Source organism: Hyperolius riggenbachi, chromosome 7 (genome assembly GCF_040937935.1).
Source record: "Hyperolius riggenbachi isolate aHypRig1 chromosome 7, aHypRig1.pri, whole genome shotgun sequence".
In the NCBI taxonomy this organism is placed as follows: domain Eukaryota; kingdom Metazoa; phylum Chordata; class Amphibia; order Anura; family Hyperoliidae; genus Hyperolius; species Hyperolius riggenbachi.
In genome coordinates, this window is record NC_090652.1 from 290,859,933 (window position 1) to 290,879,709 (window position 19,777).

Here is a 19,777-nt window from a genome sequence, read left to right on the forward strand (position 1 = left end):
CTGAGAGGGGCGGGGTAGAGGTGGCGATGCGCCGCTGATAGACGCGACTGGAGGCAGGGCTGCAGCCGTTAGCCCTGCCTCCAGGAACGACTAAATGTACGACCAAGGTTTGCGGGGGTGGGTTTGGGGGTGAAGGAACCCCTGTTTAGCCGCGGGATAGCGGCGGTTTAGCAGGGGCACACATGCCCCTGCTAACTATGAGCTCTGAAGCGAGATTTATTCTCGCTTCAGAGTCTCTTTAAATTTCCTTGTTCCTTGTAGTGACCTTGTACTCTAGTATACCTAGGTAAACAGATAGACCAGGAGTGGTGCAGTATTGTTAATAAATGGGAAGTTGTAAGTATATACAGCTATACTCAAGAGTGAGTTGCAGATCCCTGCAACCACCGTATAAGCCAGCGGGAAATTAACCATCTCCGCTTGCTTTCCAGGTCCTGCCAACTGCTGGATGGTCGCTCTCCTGGGTTAGTAGTTTTTAGGGGAAATAAACTATTACCGGTACCTCCAAAGAAGGTTTCTCTGGATGCTCGTAAGATGGGAGTGTAAAAATATATATAAAAACTTCTAATAGTTAAAATAAGAATGAGAGGTAATCTCTTGCCTTTCCTGACAACAAAAACACCAGTAGTACTAGAAAAGTATTATTAAAACCCGAGGAAGTGGGCTAGTTCCAGTGAAACGCGTTGCCCATTTTGTGTGTTAAATAATTACTTTTCCAGTACGACTGGTGGGATTTTTTTGTTGTCAGGAGAGGTAAGAGATTACCTCCCATTCTTATTATAACTATTAAAAGTTTATATATATTTTTACACTTGGGGCACTTCCATCCTTACGAGTATTATGTATAGACACCTTTAGCTGCCAGCTGCTTCTTCCAAGGACTGAGCTGATTCCTGCATGTCTCTGAACATCTGGGCTGTGTGAGCGCTAATTCCCTGCCCTGTCTCTTCTCACCTTCCTGCCCCAGATTCTGAGGTTTGTCAGAGAATGGAACAGCCTGACAGCCATGAAGCAGCGGATAATCCGGAAGAGTGGCCTGATCTTCAGCAGCCCGGCCCTGGCCGCGGGAGACCTCTCCAAGCAGCAGGCGGCACACAGCAGCACTAAGAGGTACGAAGGTTCCTCGCTCCTGTCAGGCATCGGCGAGCGCTCTTCACAGCTTCTCAAATCAGCAAGAAACCACAGAGGCACAAATTAACCTCATTGTGTGGACAGGATTAAGTCAGTTGCGGCAGCACAAGTGACGAGGCTGGCTGGAAAGTGGTTTTCACTCACATTTTGTATGCTGGCAAAGAGAGATTATTCGTCCGTGTATGTAAGGACATCTCTAATCTTCCCTGAGTCTGTATCCCTCTACAGGAGCTGTTTTTGTACTTCCAGTCGTATCTCCACATTAGTCTTTTGTTGTGGTTTTCAAGAGGTAGAGTCAGCTCTGATTGTCACAACCAGCCTTCACTTTTTCCAGGAGACCATCTGTTTGTCAGCTTAAAGCTGGGCTGTCAAACTCAAATACAGAAGGGGCCAAAACGGAACACTGGGACCAAGTCGCGGGCCAACCTCAATGTCTAGTGGCCACCTCCCTGGTGTCTAATGGCTTCCCCTCCCTCCCCTACACAGTTCCATAATGTCTAGTGGCAGTCTTCCCATCCCCTACACAGTTCCCTGGTGTCTAGTGGCCTCCCTCTCTCGCCTATAGTTCCCTGGTGTCTAGTGCCCTACTTCCTTGCATATACAGTTCCCTGGTGTCTAGTTACCCTTCCTTCCCCATACAGTTCTTTGGTGTGTAGTGTTTTTCCATCCCTCCACCATATGACTCCACTGGTGATCTAGGGCTCCACCCTGTATATCTTTTAATTTAGAACTTTATATATAATTGTCCATATCATCATCTTACTTTCACTTCAGGTTTGTTTTAACCTCCCTGGCGGTACGCGGATGCAGTGGCTCCGTCCGCGGGAGGGATTTTTTTAATTAAAGGTGTTTTTTTTATGTTAGCTTGCACTAGGCTAGCTAACTATGTGGCCCAAGTCCCCCAGCACCTCTCTGAACCCCAATCCCCCCCCTCTGATTCGCCGCCGGCTATATTTACCCATCCGCGATCCTGTGAGAGCCGCAGCTTCCCAATTAGCTTCATTTGTTGCTATGGCGGCGATCGGTCATGACGTCATCAACGTCATGCGCAGTTCCGATCTTCCCCATAGCGAAGCCGGGTGCTGATTGGGAGGCTGCGCCATTGCGGGATCCCTGGGGGTATGTATAAGGGCAGAGATCGGGGCGATCGGTGGGGTCTGGAGGGACTTGGACCACATGGTTAGCTAGCGAAGTTCTAGCTTAACCAAATACAACCATTTTTATTTAAAAAAAAAAAAAAACATCCTCCCGGGGCCATGTGATCCCCTGCGGCGGCTAGCCCGTCACTGCGTCAAGCTTACCGCCAGGGAGGTTAAAGTGTACCTGAAGTAATATGAGATGAACATACGTACATATAGTAAAAGCCCTACTAAGACATTGTCTAAAGGTCCCTTTCTGTTTTGCAGTGCAGGAAGAGTTGAAAGAAAAACTAAAGTTATCTTTGTAAATGAGCTTTTTGAACAGCTTGTTGGAATACAGTCTGGTTTCCTGAAAAGTAGATAGAAGCAGCTGGGAAACTTGAAATAAGGCTTCTGGTAAGGTTTTAGTACTGAAAAGTTCACAGGGTCATTACTTCTGTTTGTTTTTTTCAATCAGAAAGGCAGATTTGCCACGCCGCTGTTCAGAAAGAAGTCGTGAAATGAAGCCATTAAACTAAACATAGAAAATATGATACTGAATAGCCCAGTCCCCCGTCCAGCCCATTGTTCCAGCACTATCCTCCAGTGTGGCTACTTGTCTTGCTGAATTGAAGAGCGTTTCGGAACTACTTTTTTGTTGTGTTAATACTTCATCCTACTACCAACTACTGAATCTGAGAGAGCATAAGCGCTTTGAGTCCTATGGGAGAAAAGCGCTATAGAAATGTAATTGTTATTGTTACTCGTGTTCCCAAGTAGTGCTGAGGACGAGCGCATCCTTACTGCACATGCGCAAGTCCTGTCCAGCATATGCAGAAGGAATACATCTGTCCTCAGAACTACTTAGCAACATGAGTAGTCCCAAAGAGCTCTTTGACCCAGTGGGACAAATAGGTGCAACGAGCCATATATAAGACTGGTAAGGCTCCACGCCAGGACTGGCCGAACAGCTGCGGACCAGGGGCCTCAGTCCTAACATATTTTCCCTTCCTCCCTGCAGAGTTGCTAGCGGGGTAAAAGGGAATGGTTAAAGTGGACCCAAATTAAAAATACAAGATTTCAGAAATAAAATCTATTTTCTAAATTATAATAATAAATATCAGCCTTTTTTCAGCTGCATGATGACAAATATAAAATATTTTACATTTATTGGAGGAACCCCTCCCTTCCTTTCAAATTGCCGGGATTTTTCTGGCAAACTGGTGGAGTAGATGGTGTCCGGCAATGGAGGAATTGCTAATGGCTGCCCCCAGTATAACCCTAGCTATGAAAAGAGAAGGGTGAAAAGCATGCACTGAAATGCTCATAGGCTTGAAGGAGTGTTTATTTATCTTTGTATGTGTCAGAGTGGTGCAACTAAATATTTTTAATTTAAAAAAATGTTTGGTTTGGGTCCGCTTTAACTCCCCTAATCCTCGCTTCCAGCGTCGGGTCTCCATGACTTATGTAAAGGGAGGGTTTTGGATCCCAACAGAGTCTTCCCGGTCTTCTCCATCCCTCAGTTCCACCGCTGTTCCCTGTTGAATTTCCTCGTCTTTAGGACTCCTCTGTGGACCTCAGAAGCATTCGTACTGTGCATGCGCACGCCTGGACTTGCGCATGTGCAGTACGGATCTGCTCATCCTTGGTAGTATTCGGGGGGCCCAAGTACTTCCGAAGGCTGCTCAAGGAGGGCCTAAATGGGTATTTGACCAAATTGGTCGAAGGACTGCACTGAGGCTCAGTGGTGGAACGAGGGGAGAGAAAATAAACGGAGAAGGCTCTATTTCAGTGATGGCTAACCTTGGCACTCCAGTTGTAACAAAACTACAAATGCCATCATGCCTCTGCCTCCTTATGCTTAGAGCTGTCAGAGTATTGCAATGCCTCATGGGACTTGTAGTTCCACCACAGCTGGAGTGCCAAGGTTAGCCATCACTGCTCTATGTGATCCAGAGCCTTTCCTCTCCATAGATGAGTATCTAACTCATTTTCTTCATGTCTCTGCAGTATTGCTTTAAAGCAAACCTGATGCGAAAAAAAAACCTTATGATATAATGAATTGTATATGTAGTATGGATAACAAATAGAACATTAGTAGCAAAGAAAAGAGTCTCTTATTTTTATTTTCAGTTATATAGCTTTTTTTTTTTTTTACATTTCATCATTCTGTCATGTTTGCTGTTTAGAATCCACACCCTGTCTTTTTAAGCTATAAAACAAAGCAGAAATAATGACCCTTTGAACTTTCCTGCAGTAGAAGCTTATTTCAAGCCGTCTCTCACTATTTCTTGGCTGTGGAAGTGCTCCAGGCTAAGTGCACACATAGCAGAAACACTAGCGTTGCGTAAAACGCTGCGTTTTATGGATCAATGTTACTCAATGGAGAGCATAAAAAACCGCATGGGTTTGCGTTCGTACTTTGGCATTTTTAAAATCGCTAGGTTTTTTTTTTGCATATTATGCATGAACGCATCAAAAATGCACATAATGAAAGTCAATGGAAACGCAGTGTATTGCGTTTTTTGTATGCGTTTTTAATGCTTTTTTTTAATGCAGGTTTCTTTTTTTAAATAAAAATTTCTGATGTATTTTCGCTTCCTGTTGTCTTTTTAGTGATTTGCATAAATGTAAATATAAAAACGCATACAAAACGCATATGCGTTTGACATGTGCGAACCGCAAACGCATGAAAACGCACGCAAAACTCTTGAAAAACGCATCTGCGCTAAAAAATGCAACCACAAATAAACGCACACAAGATTAACATAAAACATGACATAAACAGCAGCCTTTCACATTATGTTATGTGTGCACTAAGCCTCAGAAAACAGGGCTGTATATGACCCAGTTGGTCAAAGCGCTCAGGGAAGCTCTTTTGCATAAATAAGAACTGAAGATTTTTTTAACTCTTATTCTACTGTATTTCAACATGAAAATGTATAAGTTTATTTATAAGTGTATTTTTGTTTCAGGTTTGCTTTAAAGGACATACGAGGCGAAAAAAAAAAAGAGAAAAATTGTATCTATCCTCCTTCACATAAAAATGACTTTTTTTCTATATCCATCAGTTTCATTTTATATTTACCGTGTAACAGAGACTACGGATATTACATTTTTTACTTACCTGGTGCTTCCTCCAGCTCCATAAGTATGGATGTGTCCCTCGCCGTCCTCCCGAGTGCCCCCCGTTACGCTGCAATTCGTTCGGGTATTTGGCTCAGTGACGTCAGCTAGGGGCCTTCTGCGCATGCGCGGAACTTCTGCACAAGCGCAGAAAACCCCGGTTGATGTCACCGAGTCAAACTGAGCCCAACTCAGGCGAATGCCGGGAACTGATTGCGGCTAAACGTAGGCACTCAGGAGGACGGTTAGGGATGCATCCGTACTTATGGGGTTGGAGGAAGCCCCGGGTAAGTAAAAATCTTTAACATATGTCGTCGCTGGTTCACTTTAAATTTACTTTTTACAATTTCATTGTCTCTGCTCAATGACACCTTCATTGAAATATACTAGAGCTCAAATCTATGAATTATTGTCCCTTTTATCTCTTTCCTGCTCTCAGAAGCCATTTACTGACAGGAAAGTATTTTATTGCTGTAATTACTTATCAGTGAGGGTTATGCTATAGTCTGACCCAGTCCCGACCCGGACAGAAACTGTCACTTGCATACCTGATGTTTAACTCTTTCAGGCAGAGGAAGAAAAAAAGGAATGCAGCCTAGTTATTTGTGTGCTTGGCACTGTACATACCCATGTCTATCTCATCAGGTCACATGTCACCTCGGCTGTCCTTTAAAGTCCATATAACTGACGGCGACATGATTTTTTGTTTCACCACAAAGGTGGGGTTTTGTTTTATTTATGAGCTTTGATGTAAGGGTGGTGACTTATTGCAGTTGGCTGATGGTGTAATGGTTAAGGGCTCTGCCTCTGACACAGGAGACCAGGGTTAGAATCTCGGCTCTGCCTGTTCAGTAAGCCAGCACCTATTCAGTAGGCAACCTTTGGCAAGTCTCCCTTACACTGCTACTGCCAATAGAGCGCGCCCTAGTGGCTGCTGCTCTGCTCTGGCGCTTTGAGTCCGCAAGGAGAAAAGCGCAATATAAATGTTATTTGTCTTGTCTTGTCTTATTGCTAACTCCCTCCTTCCTTTTCCTCCCCCACCCACCTGAGAATCAGGAAGCTAGACCTATGAATATAACTAAAGACTATCGGTCTGTTCCAGGAAAGAGGCTGCCATATAAAACAATTATCATATTGTTTGTTTTTGTTTACATTCCTCCTGTTAGGAAAGCAAATGAAACAACCAATTCATTCCGCCTAGGTATGCGCGGCAGGGACCGGACGGCATCGCTGCAGTACTTGAACGCAGCGTGAGGGCGGCCGGCTGATTTTCCCGCTGCGTAATGCGCCGAATGACGTATCGCGCCTCCGAGCGGCAAGCCTCTAATGTCCATGCCTGATAGCGGTTTGGGTTCCAATTAGGAATCAGCTCCCTGGTTTTTCCCTCTTCTCTTCCTAGTTAAAAATTTAAGATTGCCTTTTACAAACCTAATTTACAAACGAAGTGGGTTCCTGTACTGCAAAAATCAATATTTTAATACAAAGTGCAAAACCGAACCGGAGCCTGATAATGGCTCCATGATAAAGTGCAAATAGCGGGCGGCACGCAGCGCATCCCTCTGTCTAATGGAGTGTCAGGCACATGTATGTAGTTTGTTTGATCGTGTTTTCCTCCCAGGTACCTGACCAAAGAAGATGTTGCAGCTGCCTCATTAAGGAAAGTTCAGAGCAGCGGGGGGAGCGTGCGGCTTGTCAGCAGGGAATGTACCTCGTCAGTCAAAGGCAAGGTGTCTGTGGGTACAGCTGCGGGACCCCCCACCCGGTAAGTGCTACCGTGCTGACAGTTGCCGTGATAAACTGAACCTGTGCAGCACTTCTATTACCACACTGACTGCTTTATTTTTAATGTTTTAAAGGCTTAAATAACTTTCTAATTTTTTGCCTCCACATTTTCCTCTCTCACGTTCCTTCTGTTTTCTATGACTTCCTCTGTTCTTCCTTGTCCTTCTTTCTTCTATACTTCTTTCCATCTCCATCTTTCTTTCTATCTCCAATTCCTTTCCTCTCTTTCTTCCCTTGTCTTGCCTTTTTAATTCAGTTCCCTTTTCCTTCCCTTTCTTTTTCCCATTCTTTCTTTTCTCTTTCGTTTCCAATACCATCCTCTCACTTTCCTCTCCTCTGATTTCACCTTCTGTCTTCTCTTTACCTTACCTTACCTTTCACTCTTCCCTCTGCTTCCACCTTCTGTCTTCTCCTTACCTTACCTTTCACTCTTCCCTCTGCTTCCACCTTCTGTCTTCTCCTTACCTTACCTTACCTTTCACTCTTCCCTCTGGTTCCACCTTCTGTCTTCTCCTTACTTTATCATTCCTTCATTCTCCCTCTGATTCCATCTTCTGTCCTCCATTCTCCCTCCAATTCCATCTTCTGTCCTCCCTTCATTCTCCCTCCGATTCCATCTTCTGTCCTCCCTTGATTATTCCTCTGATTACATCTTCTGTCCTCTGCTTACTTTTCTTTTCTCTGATTCCATCTTGTGCCCTCTCCCTTACCATTCCCTTTATTCTTCCTCTGACTCCATCTTCTGTGCTCTCCTTACCTTAGCTTACCTTACCTTACCTTTCATTCTCCCGCTAGCCATCTTCTGTCCTCTACCTTTCCTTTCATTCTCCCCTCTGATTCCATGTTCTGTCTTCTCCTTGCCTTACCTTACCTTTCATTCTCCCCTCTCCTCTCTTTACCTTACTTTTCTATACATTTCATTCTTTCTCCTTATTCTCTGTCTGTCCTTTCATACAATTGTATCCTTTTCCCTCTTTCTCTTTCCACTTTCTATACCCTTCCTTTCTTATGTTCATTGGATTTGTTGACGATAGAAGTAAGAGGGGGAGATAGAGGACGTCAAATGTATGTATTAGAATTAAAGAGAGTCTGATTACTGGTCATCTATCTTCATCAATAAGATCATAGCTGAAACGCTGTATTCCTACAGCAAAACAATGTCTTTATACCCCCCAAATCCCCGGGGCAGAATTTGGGGATCGCTTCCTAGTAGAGGCAGAGCTTTGCGCAGTAGCTCTGCATCTTATACAATCAATCTCTGCGGAGCTCCGCCTCTCCCCGCCCCTTTCAGTCTTCTTCCACTGAGAAGAGCAGGGAGAGGCGGAGATTGACTCCAGTAGAGGCAGAGCTACAGTGCAAAGCTCTGCCTCCCCTGGGCAGCAAAATCCACGGCGTGGAAAGTCGTGGAATTTTGCCTCGGGATTTGGGGGGTATAAATACATCGTTCTGATGCGGGGATGCAGCGTTTCAACTATGATCTTATTGATGAAGATAAATAGGCAGTAAAAACAGTTATTTTTTCATGGCTTCAGACTTTGTTTAATTCTCTCTTTAAGTCGCCTTTGTAATAGAGTATTACTAACAACAGAATTGTAATTGGTTGCTTATTGATAAACTTTCCACAGTGTACCGAGAAGCACAATTTTTCTCTAGGAAACCTCAGCCGGTCTTTAACTCAGAAGTGATTGGCTCAGTCCGGCACATCCTAGGAATTAGCATTTGGTCTGTAGGAGGGATGGTCTAAAAGATTTTAATAATTCTGAGTTGATGTAAATTTAATGCAAATATAGCTTAGAATAATGCCAATTAGTCATCCAATAACCTTTGCATGAACTCAAAATTAATAGCATCTCTTTCATCGCCCCTAGTGTGTAGTTGTGGAGCAAGCGGCTTCAATAAGATGTGTGTTACACAAAGTACGAAACAAGGAAAAGGGCCACTTTAGCCACCATATATACGACCATCCATCCAGGAGCACGGAATCGATATGCCAGGCAATATGTAGAGAGAGGATGTCTAGCTACACCGTGTGGTGGGTTAAAGGGAAGGTCCAAGCAAAATAAATAAAAGTTTCACTTACCTGGGGCTTCTACCAGCCCCATGCAGCCATCCTGTGCCCTCGTAGTCACTCACTGCTGCTCCAGTCCCCCGCTGGCAGCTTGCCGACCTCGGAGGTCGGCGGGCCGCATTGTGTACATTTTTACGCATTCCCGCTAGTACAGGAATATTAACACATACATTTTTACGCGTTAGTGGTGCAATGCAGACACAGTGGTGGCTGCATGGGGCTGGTAGAAGCCCCAGGTAAGTGAAACACATTTTTTTTATTTTGCTTGGACCTTCCCTTTAAAAGTCCAATATTTATTGGGACATCTTTGAACACAAAGCAAAAAAGCTCACATGGCTTTAGTCATGACTAAGGAGCCATGAACGCTCCGATACGTGTGAGTTTTTTTCCTGTGTGCCATAATAAAGATTGGTCTTTAAAAAGAATCTGTATTGTTAAAATCGCACAAAAGCAAACATACCAGTGCGTTAGGGGACATCTCCTATTCCCCTGTGTCACAATTTCACCGCTCCCCGCCGCATTAAAAGTAGTCAAAAACTGTTTTAAAAAGTTTGTTTATAAACGAACAAAATGGCCACCAAAACCGGAAGTAGGTTGATGTACAGTATGTCCACACATAGAAAATACATCCATACACAAGCAGGCTGTATACAGCCTTCCTTTTGAATCTCAAGAGATCATTTGTGTGTTTATCTTCCTCCCCCTGCAGCTCTCATCCACTGAAGAGTGACATGCTGATTGTTTCTTCCTGCAGACAGCTCTGTGTCTGTAATTCCTCAGTATGTGACAGCCCAACCAGCTCAGAGGATGATTTATCCAGCTTGTAAAAGGCAGGCAGCTCTCTTCTCTCACTGACAAGAGAGCAGAGAGGCTGCCTAATCTAAATAACACACACGGGAGTGTGCATAGAGGGGGCCCGGAGGGGGGCGTGCATAACAGATCAACAACACTGAAGAGTTGGCAGCCTTCCAGACACAGAGCGACAAATCCGACAGGAGAGAGATAATTTGATTTATTGCAGAGATGGTGATAGTAGAAAGTGCTGCAGTAAGACAGAGCACATTAGAATAGGATTTGGAACTTGTAGGATAGTAGAAAAAAGGATGACATTTTTGTTACAGAGTCTCTTTAGCCACTTGATGACCCACCCTTTACCCCTCCTTAAGGACCAGCGCTGTTTGATGGGATCTGTGCTGGGTGGGCTCTGCAGCCCCCAGCACAGATCAGGGTGCACGCAGAGCGATCAGATCGCCCCCCTTTTTTCCCCCCTATGGGGATGATGTGCAGGGGGGGTCTGATCGCGTCTGCGTGCAGGCATGTTGCGGGGGGGGCACCTCAAAGCCCCCCTCCGCGGCGACATTCTCCCCCTCCCTCTCCTACCTCCCTTCCCTGGAGATCCGGGCTGCACAGGACGCTATCCGTCCTGTGCAGCCAGTGACAGGACGTCCCCTGTCACATGGCGGCGATCCCCGGCCGCTGATTGGCCGGGGATCGCCGATCTGCCTTACGGCGCTGCTGCGCAGCAGCGCCGTACAATGTAAACAAAGCGGATTATTTCCGCTTGTGTTTACATTTAGCCTGCGAGCCGCCATCGGCGGCCCGCAGGCTATTCACGGAACCCCCGCCGTGATTTGACAGGAAGCAGCCGCTCGCGCGAGCGGCTGCTTCCTGATTAATCAGCCTGCAGCTGCAGCTGCCACTTTGCCGACGCACGGTATAAGCGTGCGGTCGGCAAGTGGTTAAACTGACCATACAGAGTAGCGGGACATCCTTTCTCTACGTGATACAAAGTACTCTCTGAAGAATCCTCTTTAAGGGCTGGTGCACACATAAAACCACTAGTGTAATCGCAAACACTCAGCGTTTTTAGAAGTGATTTTTCTAAGCGATTCTAGGCATGTGCCTAGCAATTTTCTAGTTATGCCTAGCGATTTTTGGAGCATTTTTGTGTAGCAATTTTGTATTTTTCGTACAGTAGAGCTGGAAGTGTACAGCTTCTGTAAAAAAAAAAAAATCGCTTGGAAAATCGCTGTGTTCTAACGTTTTTTAGACCGATTTTTCACATCCTATACCTAACATTGAGGTTAAATTGCCTCAGAAATGTTGCAGGAACCACGTTTGCGTTTCTCTAAAAATCACATCGCTCTGGTGTGATCACATACATTAGCCAAGTGCTTTTCAAAGCACTAGCATTTTGAAAAGCGCTCAGAAGCACTCTAGGTGTGCACCAATCCTAAGACCTGTTGAGTTTCAGCTTGTCTTTCACTCATTATATCTTTCTGCCGAACAATCGTGTATGGGCAGAGCAGACTGATTGGCAGTCCCCGGTGAGAATGATTGACATTGGTCCAAAGAGAGTGATTGATAGTTCCTGCTGGAAATGATTAGCAGCAGCACCAGAGCGCCGGCCTTCCAGAAGACTCTGATTGACAGTCTGATGGAGACAAGAAGGTAAACTGATCATTGAGGTTTATTTTAGGCATTCGTTCTACTTAAACAGCCATGGCCTGTGAAGAAAAAGAATTTAGCTGTAACGTGATTTACAAGCCGGTAGAACGTCTAGTGGGCATTATATAAGGGGAGGTCGGAAAATGCTGAAAATTCTATCCTTCACATTTTTACAGGCATGTCTACTTTTCATACTTTGATTTGACTGTATTTTCCACCCTACTGTGAAAACATAGAGCCAAGAACGAAGCAAGCACGTGCAGAGAAACCCTGTTTTCCAAGTGGACAACCACAAACCCTCGTACTCTCCCACTTTCATTGTGGTTTGATTGCAATGTTTTCTGGGGGACGAACCTTAGGAAACCATTGAATTCACTGTCACATCAAGGGGGATCAGGGGTCACTATACATTGTAGATTGTCAGAGACAGCCCAGAACGACTGCCTCGGCTAAAAACAACCATATAGCATGTGCAGAAGACTTAAGAAAGAGGTCCAAAGGGAATTCAAAGGCAGGACTATAGAGCATTTGTAAAATAAACATTGCAGGAGAAGAAGAGAGAGACAGCAGTGAGTAAAGTATAGAGTCAGTTCATTTGTGTTCAACATGTATCAGGCACAGTTTTAATAAACAGGAGAGATAGACAAATAAAATGTGGTTGGTTGTATAATAGTACTGTTTACATTAAAGCTATAATGGTTGAAAATCGATAAATAAAGAGGCTTCCCTCCCTGTCCACTGATCCCCCTTTGTCTCTCACGGACTCTGCAGCTGATCGGGGCTGTGCTTCTCCACTGGTACGGGCAAGCCTGCGCAGTAACGTGGAGCTGCTCATACGCCAGTGGCTCTGGCTTACTGTGCAGGCATGGCCTGGTGCAGCTGGTGCAGGGAGAGGAGCACAGCCCCGATCAGATTGCCTTGTCAGTAATCTTTGGAGTGTTCGTGCTTGAAGGTGGACTGTAGGAAAGCGAGGGAAGCTACTCGCATTTTTGTGATTCAAATGAGTCTTAATTGCCTCAGCTGTGTGCATGGGAGACGGGGGGTTAATTACCCAGAATTCAGTCGGCTTCTATGCGTCCCAAACGTCTTGCATGCGGCCTGAAGGAGGAAGTGTGCTGTATTGAGTCTTCCAACGCGTCCCATAGGCAGTGTGCAAGGCGTTTGGGGCGCTTAGAAGTCAACGGAATTCTGGGTAGTTAACCCCTAAAATACCCCCCCGTCTCCCATGCACACAGCTGAGGCAATTAAGCCTCAATTGAATCACAAATTCGAGTAGGTAACTACTCGTGAGCCCATCACTATATGAGATTTTGTACCCAAACTTCGACCCTGCTACACTTTTTAACCCTTTGAGGACCATCGTAGTTGAAATCTACATCAGGCTTGTGGCTGTAAGCCTCAGACACAATGTAGATTTCGCAGTACGTGGTCTGTGTATTCCTGCCGTGATTGCGTGAGCACGAGACAGGAGAGTAAGCTAGCAATTAACAGCTTAATCTCCTGGCATTAATCAGAAGCCCCGCCGATCGGCCCTTGATAACTATGATCTCCGGTGATCACAATGTAAACAAACTTCACTCACCTTCCGTGTTCCTCCGACAATCGCAGCTCCTGAACATCCCCTTAGGTATCTAGCTCTGTCCTGACTGGAGTACTGATCCTGGCTTGATGACATCATCAAGCCGGGACCTGTACTCCACACTTGTGACCTGTACTCCACACTTGTGTCAGTACAGGGCTGGCTACTGAACGCTGGAGAGAGGAGGAAGGTGAGCAATACTTCCCCAGCCTCAATTCTTGCTGCCGATCTCTGTGAGGGGGAGGGAAGGTGGGGGCCACTAGACCACCAGGGGAATGTTTAGTGAAGGGGGTACCACTAGATAATCAGGAATTATATAGTAAAAGGGTGTGTGGGGTGAAGGGGGTAGGGTTAAGCACTAGAGACCTTAAAAGGAACCTAAACTGAGAAGGATATGAAGGTTTCCTTTAAAAAATAATATCAGTTGCCTGACTCTCCTGCTGATCCTGTGTCTCTAATACTTTTAGCCACAGCCCCTCAACAAGCGTGCAGATCAGGTGCTCTGACTGATGTCAGACTGGATTAGTTGCATGCTTGTTTCAGGTGTGTGATTCAGCCACTACTACAGCTAAAGAGCTCAGCAGGACTGACAAGCAACTGGTATTGTTTAAAAGGAAACATCCATATATCTCTCAGTTAAAGTTCCCTTTAGGGGGGGCCAGATTGGTCTGTCCTGAAGGGGTTAAGAAAGAGGTTAAAGTGTTGGTGAGGTCTCCACCACTGCTCATAAGAAAGTTAGTTAGTACTTTGGCTGCCATTATTAGTTTTAGAAAGAAAACAAAGTCGGCGGATGAAGTGGAGTTTGAGCCGGTCATGTTTATATCTTGGGAAATAAGTAAACTTAAAGTCTATTTAGTGTTGCCATGGTGCGTAGTGAGCAGCAGCGGCGAGGACGTGTGGATTGCCTTAATTGTTCAGTCCTCCGTGTAATGAACTTTGCTCTCGATGTTAATAACAATCGGTCAGTCCGAGGTCTGACCTACAGGAGCTGTGAAATTCCAAGTCTAATATCCTGACACAGACGCCGTAATGAAAGGAGAGAGCGCTTCTGATTCCACCGCCGTCTGCAAAATATTTCACCCACTTGTTCCGCGAATTCGCTGCCTGGGGAGCAGCTGCGTCTAGACACATCACACACCGGGAAACTTCCATAATCAGGAACGGACAAATCGCAGCTGGTGCCCAACTTTTTTTTTTTTTCCTTTTTAAAGAAGAACACCGGGCAAATAGCCAAGTACACAGCTGAGAGATACATATAGCTGAACCGCTCGGATGCCAATGCGTTTCTATTTTTGTTCAGCGACTCTTGAGATTCCTACCCCTCTGCCAGGCTGCACCAGCGGGCAGATGACACCGCTGGCTCGCTTTTCTGCTTCAGTGGATCGGCGTCATCGCGGTTCCGGCCGATCCTCTGTGCCAGATTTGCAATCGTGATCAGCACAAGCCTGCAGGGTCACCTATGTAAATACGGCTGGGGCTACGACCCTGGTTTAGGGATCCGGCAAACTGTGATGAGCGAAAATGCCGATATTCTTTTTGCATTCATTTTTGCGAAAGTAACTTAAAATTCGATTTTCAGGCGAAAATGGCATTGAAAATCATTTTGTAATAAGTTTGTGATTTTTCGTGTTAATAATAACATGGATATGATTTAAAACATTTCCATATTGAGAAATACAATGTAATTTCGCAAATCTTTTCTTAAAATCGAAAAAAAAGCATTTTTGATGCGAAAATTACTTTTGCGAAAATTCACAAGCAAACACGGTCAGCAAAACCTGAGAAGTAGTTCATTACATTAGTCTGTTATTAGGCAGTAAACGTTTGTGACCATCACTGTGCTAGATCGCAGTGAGGATCGCTATAGGGTTAAGATACCCATACATTACTTGATCCGATTTGATAATTTTATGGAATTGGAAGAGAATCTGTGCCACAACACGGATTTCCGTTCAATCTTGTAATCGATTTCTACCTGGGATTGATCAAGAATGCTGGTAAAATCTCGGTCGCAAGGGCTCGATCGGGTGTGGCCACCAAATGGGCCGCGAATGAGGAACAAGAGTGAGGAGACGGCAGCGGACAAGTAAAGTATTACTGCACGGCGGCATCACTAGGCCAATTTCCAAAAGATTTAATGCTGAAATTGATCGGATTTCGTTCTGCAGTTTATGGCGACTAACAGATTTCTCTCCGACCAGAGAGAGATATCTGTCTCTTGATCGATCAGCCGCCAAAATCAATTAACCACTTCCCGACCGCCGTATGTACAATTGGCGGCCGGGAAGTGCACCCCGCAAGGACCGCCATATTGACAAATGGCGGCGGTCCTTGTAGGGGCATGGGCGGAGCGATCGCGTCATCCGTGACGCGATCCTCCGCCTCCGCCTGGCGCCGCTCACCCGCCGCAACATCCCGCCGGCCATACGGAAGCGCCGGCGGGATGTTAACCCGACGATCGCCGCATACCAAAGTGTATAATACACTTTGTAATGTTTACAAAGTGTATTATACAGGCTGCCTCCTGCCCTGGTGGTCCCAGTGTCCGAGGGACCACCAGGGCAGGCTGCAGCCACCCTAGTCTGCACCAAGCACACTGATTTTTTACCCCCCCTGCCCCAGATCGCCCACAGCACCCATCAGACCCCCCCCCTGCCCACCCCCCAGACCCCTGTTTGCACCCAATCACCCCCCTAATCACCCATCAATCACTCCCTGTCACTATCTGTCAACGCTATTTTTTTTTTATCCCCCCCCCCTGCCCACTGCTCCCTCCTGATCACCCCCCCCACCCCTCAGATTCTCCCCAGACCCCTAGACCCCCCCCCCCCCCATGTACTGTATGCATCTATCCCCCCTGATCACCTGTCAATCACCTGTCAATCGCCTGTCAATCACCCATCAATCACCCCCTGTCACTGCCACCCATCAATCAGCCCCTAACCTGCCCCTTGCGGGCAATCTGATCACCCCCCCACACCAATAGATCGCCCGCAGATCCGACATCAGATCACCTCCCAAATCCATTGTTTACATCTATTCTCTCCTCTAAACACCCACTAATTACCCATCAATCACCCATCAATCACCCCCTATCACCACCTGTCACTTTTACCTATCAGATCAGACCCTAATCTGCCCCTTGCGGGCACCCAATCACCCGCCCACACGCTCAGATTGCCCTCTGACCCCCCCTTATCAATTCACCAGTGCATTAATTACATCTGTTCTTCCCTGTAATAACCCACTGATCACCTGTCAATCACCTGCCAATCACCTATCACCCATCAATCACCCCCTGTCACTGCCACCCATCAATCAGCCCCTAACCTGCCCCTTGCGGGCAATCTGATCACCCACCCACACCATTAGATCGCCCGCAAACCCGCCGTCAGATTACCTCCCAAATGTATCGTTTACATCTGTTATCTTCTCTAAACACCCACTAATTACCCATCAATCACCCATCAATCACCCCCTATCACCACCTGTCACTGTTACCTATCAGATCAGACCCTAATCTGCCCCTTGCGGGCACCCAATCTCCCGCCCACACGCTCAGATTGCCCTCAGACCCCCCCTTCCTTATCAATTCGCCAGTGCATTAATTACATCTGTCCTTCCCTGTAATAACCCACTGATCACCTGTCAATCACCTGCCAATCACCTATCACCCATCAATCACCCCCTGTCACTGCCACCCAACAATCAGCCCCTAACCTGCCCCTTGCGGGCAATCTGATCACCCACCCACACAAATAGATCGCCCGCAGATCCGACATCAGATCACCACCCAAGCGCAGCGTTTACATCTATTCTCTCCTCTAAACACCCACTAATTACCCATCAATCACCCCCTATCACCACCTGTCACTGTTACCCATCAGATCAGACCCTAATCTGCCCCTTGCGGGCACCCAATCACCCGCCTACACGCTCAGATTGCCCTCAGACCCCCCCTTATCAATTCGCCAGTGCAATATTTACATCTGTCCTTCCCTGTAATAACCCACTGATCACCTGTCAATCACCTGCCAATCACCTATCACCCATCAATCACCCCCTGTCACTGCCACCCATCAATCACCCCCTGTCACTGCCACCCATCAATCACCCGCTGTCACTGCCACCCATCAATCAGCCCCTAACCTGCCCCTTGCGGGCAAACTGATCACCCACCCACACCAATAGATCGCCCGCAGATCCGACATCAGATCACCACCCAAGCGCAGTGTTTCCATCTATTCTCTACCCTAAACACCCACTAATTACCCATCAATCACCCCCTGTCACTGCTACCTATCAGATTAGACCCCTATCTGCCCCTAGGGCACTCAATCACCCGCCCACACCCTCAGAATGCCCTCAGACCCCAGCCCTGATCACCTCGCCAGTGCATTGCTTGCATCTATTCCCCCCTCTAATCACACCTTGAGACACCCATCAATCACCTCCTGTCACCCCCTAGCACACCTACCCATCAGATCAGGCCCCAATTTGCCCCGTGTGGGCTCCTGATCACTCGGCCAAACCCTCAGATCCCCCTCAGACCCCCTTCCGATCACCTCCCCAGTGCATTGATTGCATCTATTTTCCCCTCTAACCACCCCCTGAGACACCCATCAATCACCTCCTGTCACCCCCCTAGCACTCCTATCCATCAGATCAGGCCCAATACAACCTGTCATCTAAAAGGCCACCCTGCTTATGACCGGTTCCACAAAATTCGCCCCCTCATAGACCACCTGTCATCAAAATTTGCAGATGCTTATACCCCTGAACAGTCATTTTGAGACATTTGGTTTCCAGACTACTCACGGTTTTGGGCCTGTAAAATGCCAGGGCGGTATAGGAACCCCACAAGTGACCCCATTTTAGAAAAAAAGACACCCCAAGGTATTCTGTTAGGTGTATGACGAGTTCATAGAAGATTTTATTTTTTGTCAAAAGTTAGCGGAAATTAATTTTTATTGGTTTTTTTTCACAAAGTGTCATTTTTCACTAACTTGTGACAAAAAATAAAATCTTCTATGAACTCGCCATACACCTAACAGAATACCTTGGGGTGTCTTCTTTCTAAAATGGGGTCACTTGTGGGGTTCCTATACTGCCCTGGCATTTTAGGGCCCCTAAACCGCGAGGAGTAGTCTAGAAAACAAATGCTTCAAAATGATCTGTGAATAGGACGTTGGGCCCCTTAGCGCACCTAGGCTGCAAAAAAGTGTCACACATGTGGTACCGCCGTACTCAGGAAAAGTAGTATAATGTGTTTTGGGGTGTATTTTACACATACCCATGCTGGGTGGGATAAATTTCTATGTAAATGGACAATTGTGTGTAAAAAAATCAAACAATTGTCATTTACAGAGATATTTCTCCCACTTAGCATGGGTATGTGTAAAAATACACCCCAAAACGCATTATACTACTTCTCCTGAGTACGGCGGTACCACATGTGTGGCACTTTTTTACACCCTAAGTACGCTAAGGGGCCCAAAGTCCAATGAGTACCTTTAGGATTTCACAGGTCATTTTGCGACATTTGGTTTCAAGACTACTCCTCACGGTTTAGGGCCCCTAAAATGCCAGGGCAGTATAGGAACCCCACAAATGACCCCATTCTAGAAAGAAGACACCCAAAGGTATTCCGTACGGAGTATGGTGAGTTCATAGAAGATTTTATTTTTTGTCACAAGTTAGCGGAAAATGACACTTTGTGAAAAAAACTATTAAAATCAATGTCCGCTAACTTGTGACAAAAAAATAAAAACTTCTATGAACTCACCATACTCCTAACGGAATACCTTGGGGTGTCTTCTTTCTAAAATGGGGTCATTAGTGGGGTTCCTATACTGCCCTGGCATTTTAGGGGCCCTAAACCGCGAGGAGTAGTCTTGAAACAAAAATGACCTGTGAAATCCTAAAGGTACTCATTGGACTTTGGGCCCCTTAGTGCAGTTAGGGTGCAAAAAAGTGCCACACATGTGGTATCGCCGTACTCGGGAGAAGTAGTATAATGTGTTTTGGGGTGTATTTTTTACACATACCCATGCTGGGTGGGAGAAATACCTCTGTAAATGACAATCTTTTGATTTTTTTACACACAATTGTCCATTTACAGAGGTATTTCTCCCACCCAGCATGGGTATGTGTAAAAATACACCCCAAAACACATTTTACTACTTCTCCCGAGTATGGCGATACCACATGTGTGGCACTTTTTTGCACCCTAACTGCGCTAAAGGGCCCAAAGTCCAATGAGTACCTTTAGGATTTCACAGGTCATTTTGAGAAATTTCGTTTCAAGACTACTCCTCACGGTTTAGGGCCCCTAAAATGCCAGGGCAGTATAGGAACCCCACAAATGACCCCATTTTAGAAAGAAGACACCCCAAGGTATTCCGTTAGTAGTATGGCGAGTTCATAGAAGATTTTATTTTTTGTCACAAGTTAGCGGAAATTGATTTTAATTGTGTTTTTTCACAAAGTGTCATTTTCCGCTAACTTTTGACAAAAAATAAAATC

The 19,777-nt window shown here is 45.9% G+C and overlaps 1 protein-coding gene across 1 annotated transcript in view; it reads left to right on the forward strand.

Moving 5' to 3' along the window:
* Positions 1 to 19,777, forward strand: part of ZRANB3 (zinc finger RANBP2-type containing 3) — a 413,220-nt gene that overhangs the window by 361,031 nt on the left and 32,412 nt on the right. The window contains exons 17-18 of the mRNA XM_068245929.1: positions 968 to 1,110; positions 6,994 to 7,137. Of these exons, the coding sequence (XP_068102030.1) occupies positions 968 to 1,110; positions 6,994 to 7,137 (287 nt within the window). The remainder of the gene's footprint in view (positions 1 to 967; positions 1,111 to 6,993; positions 7,138 to 19,777) is intronic.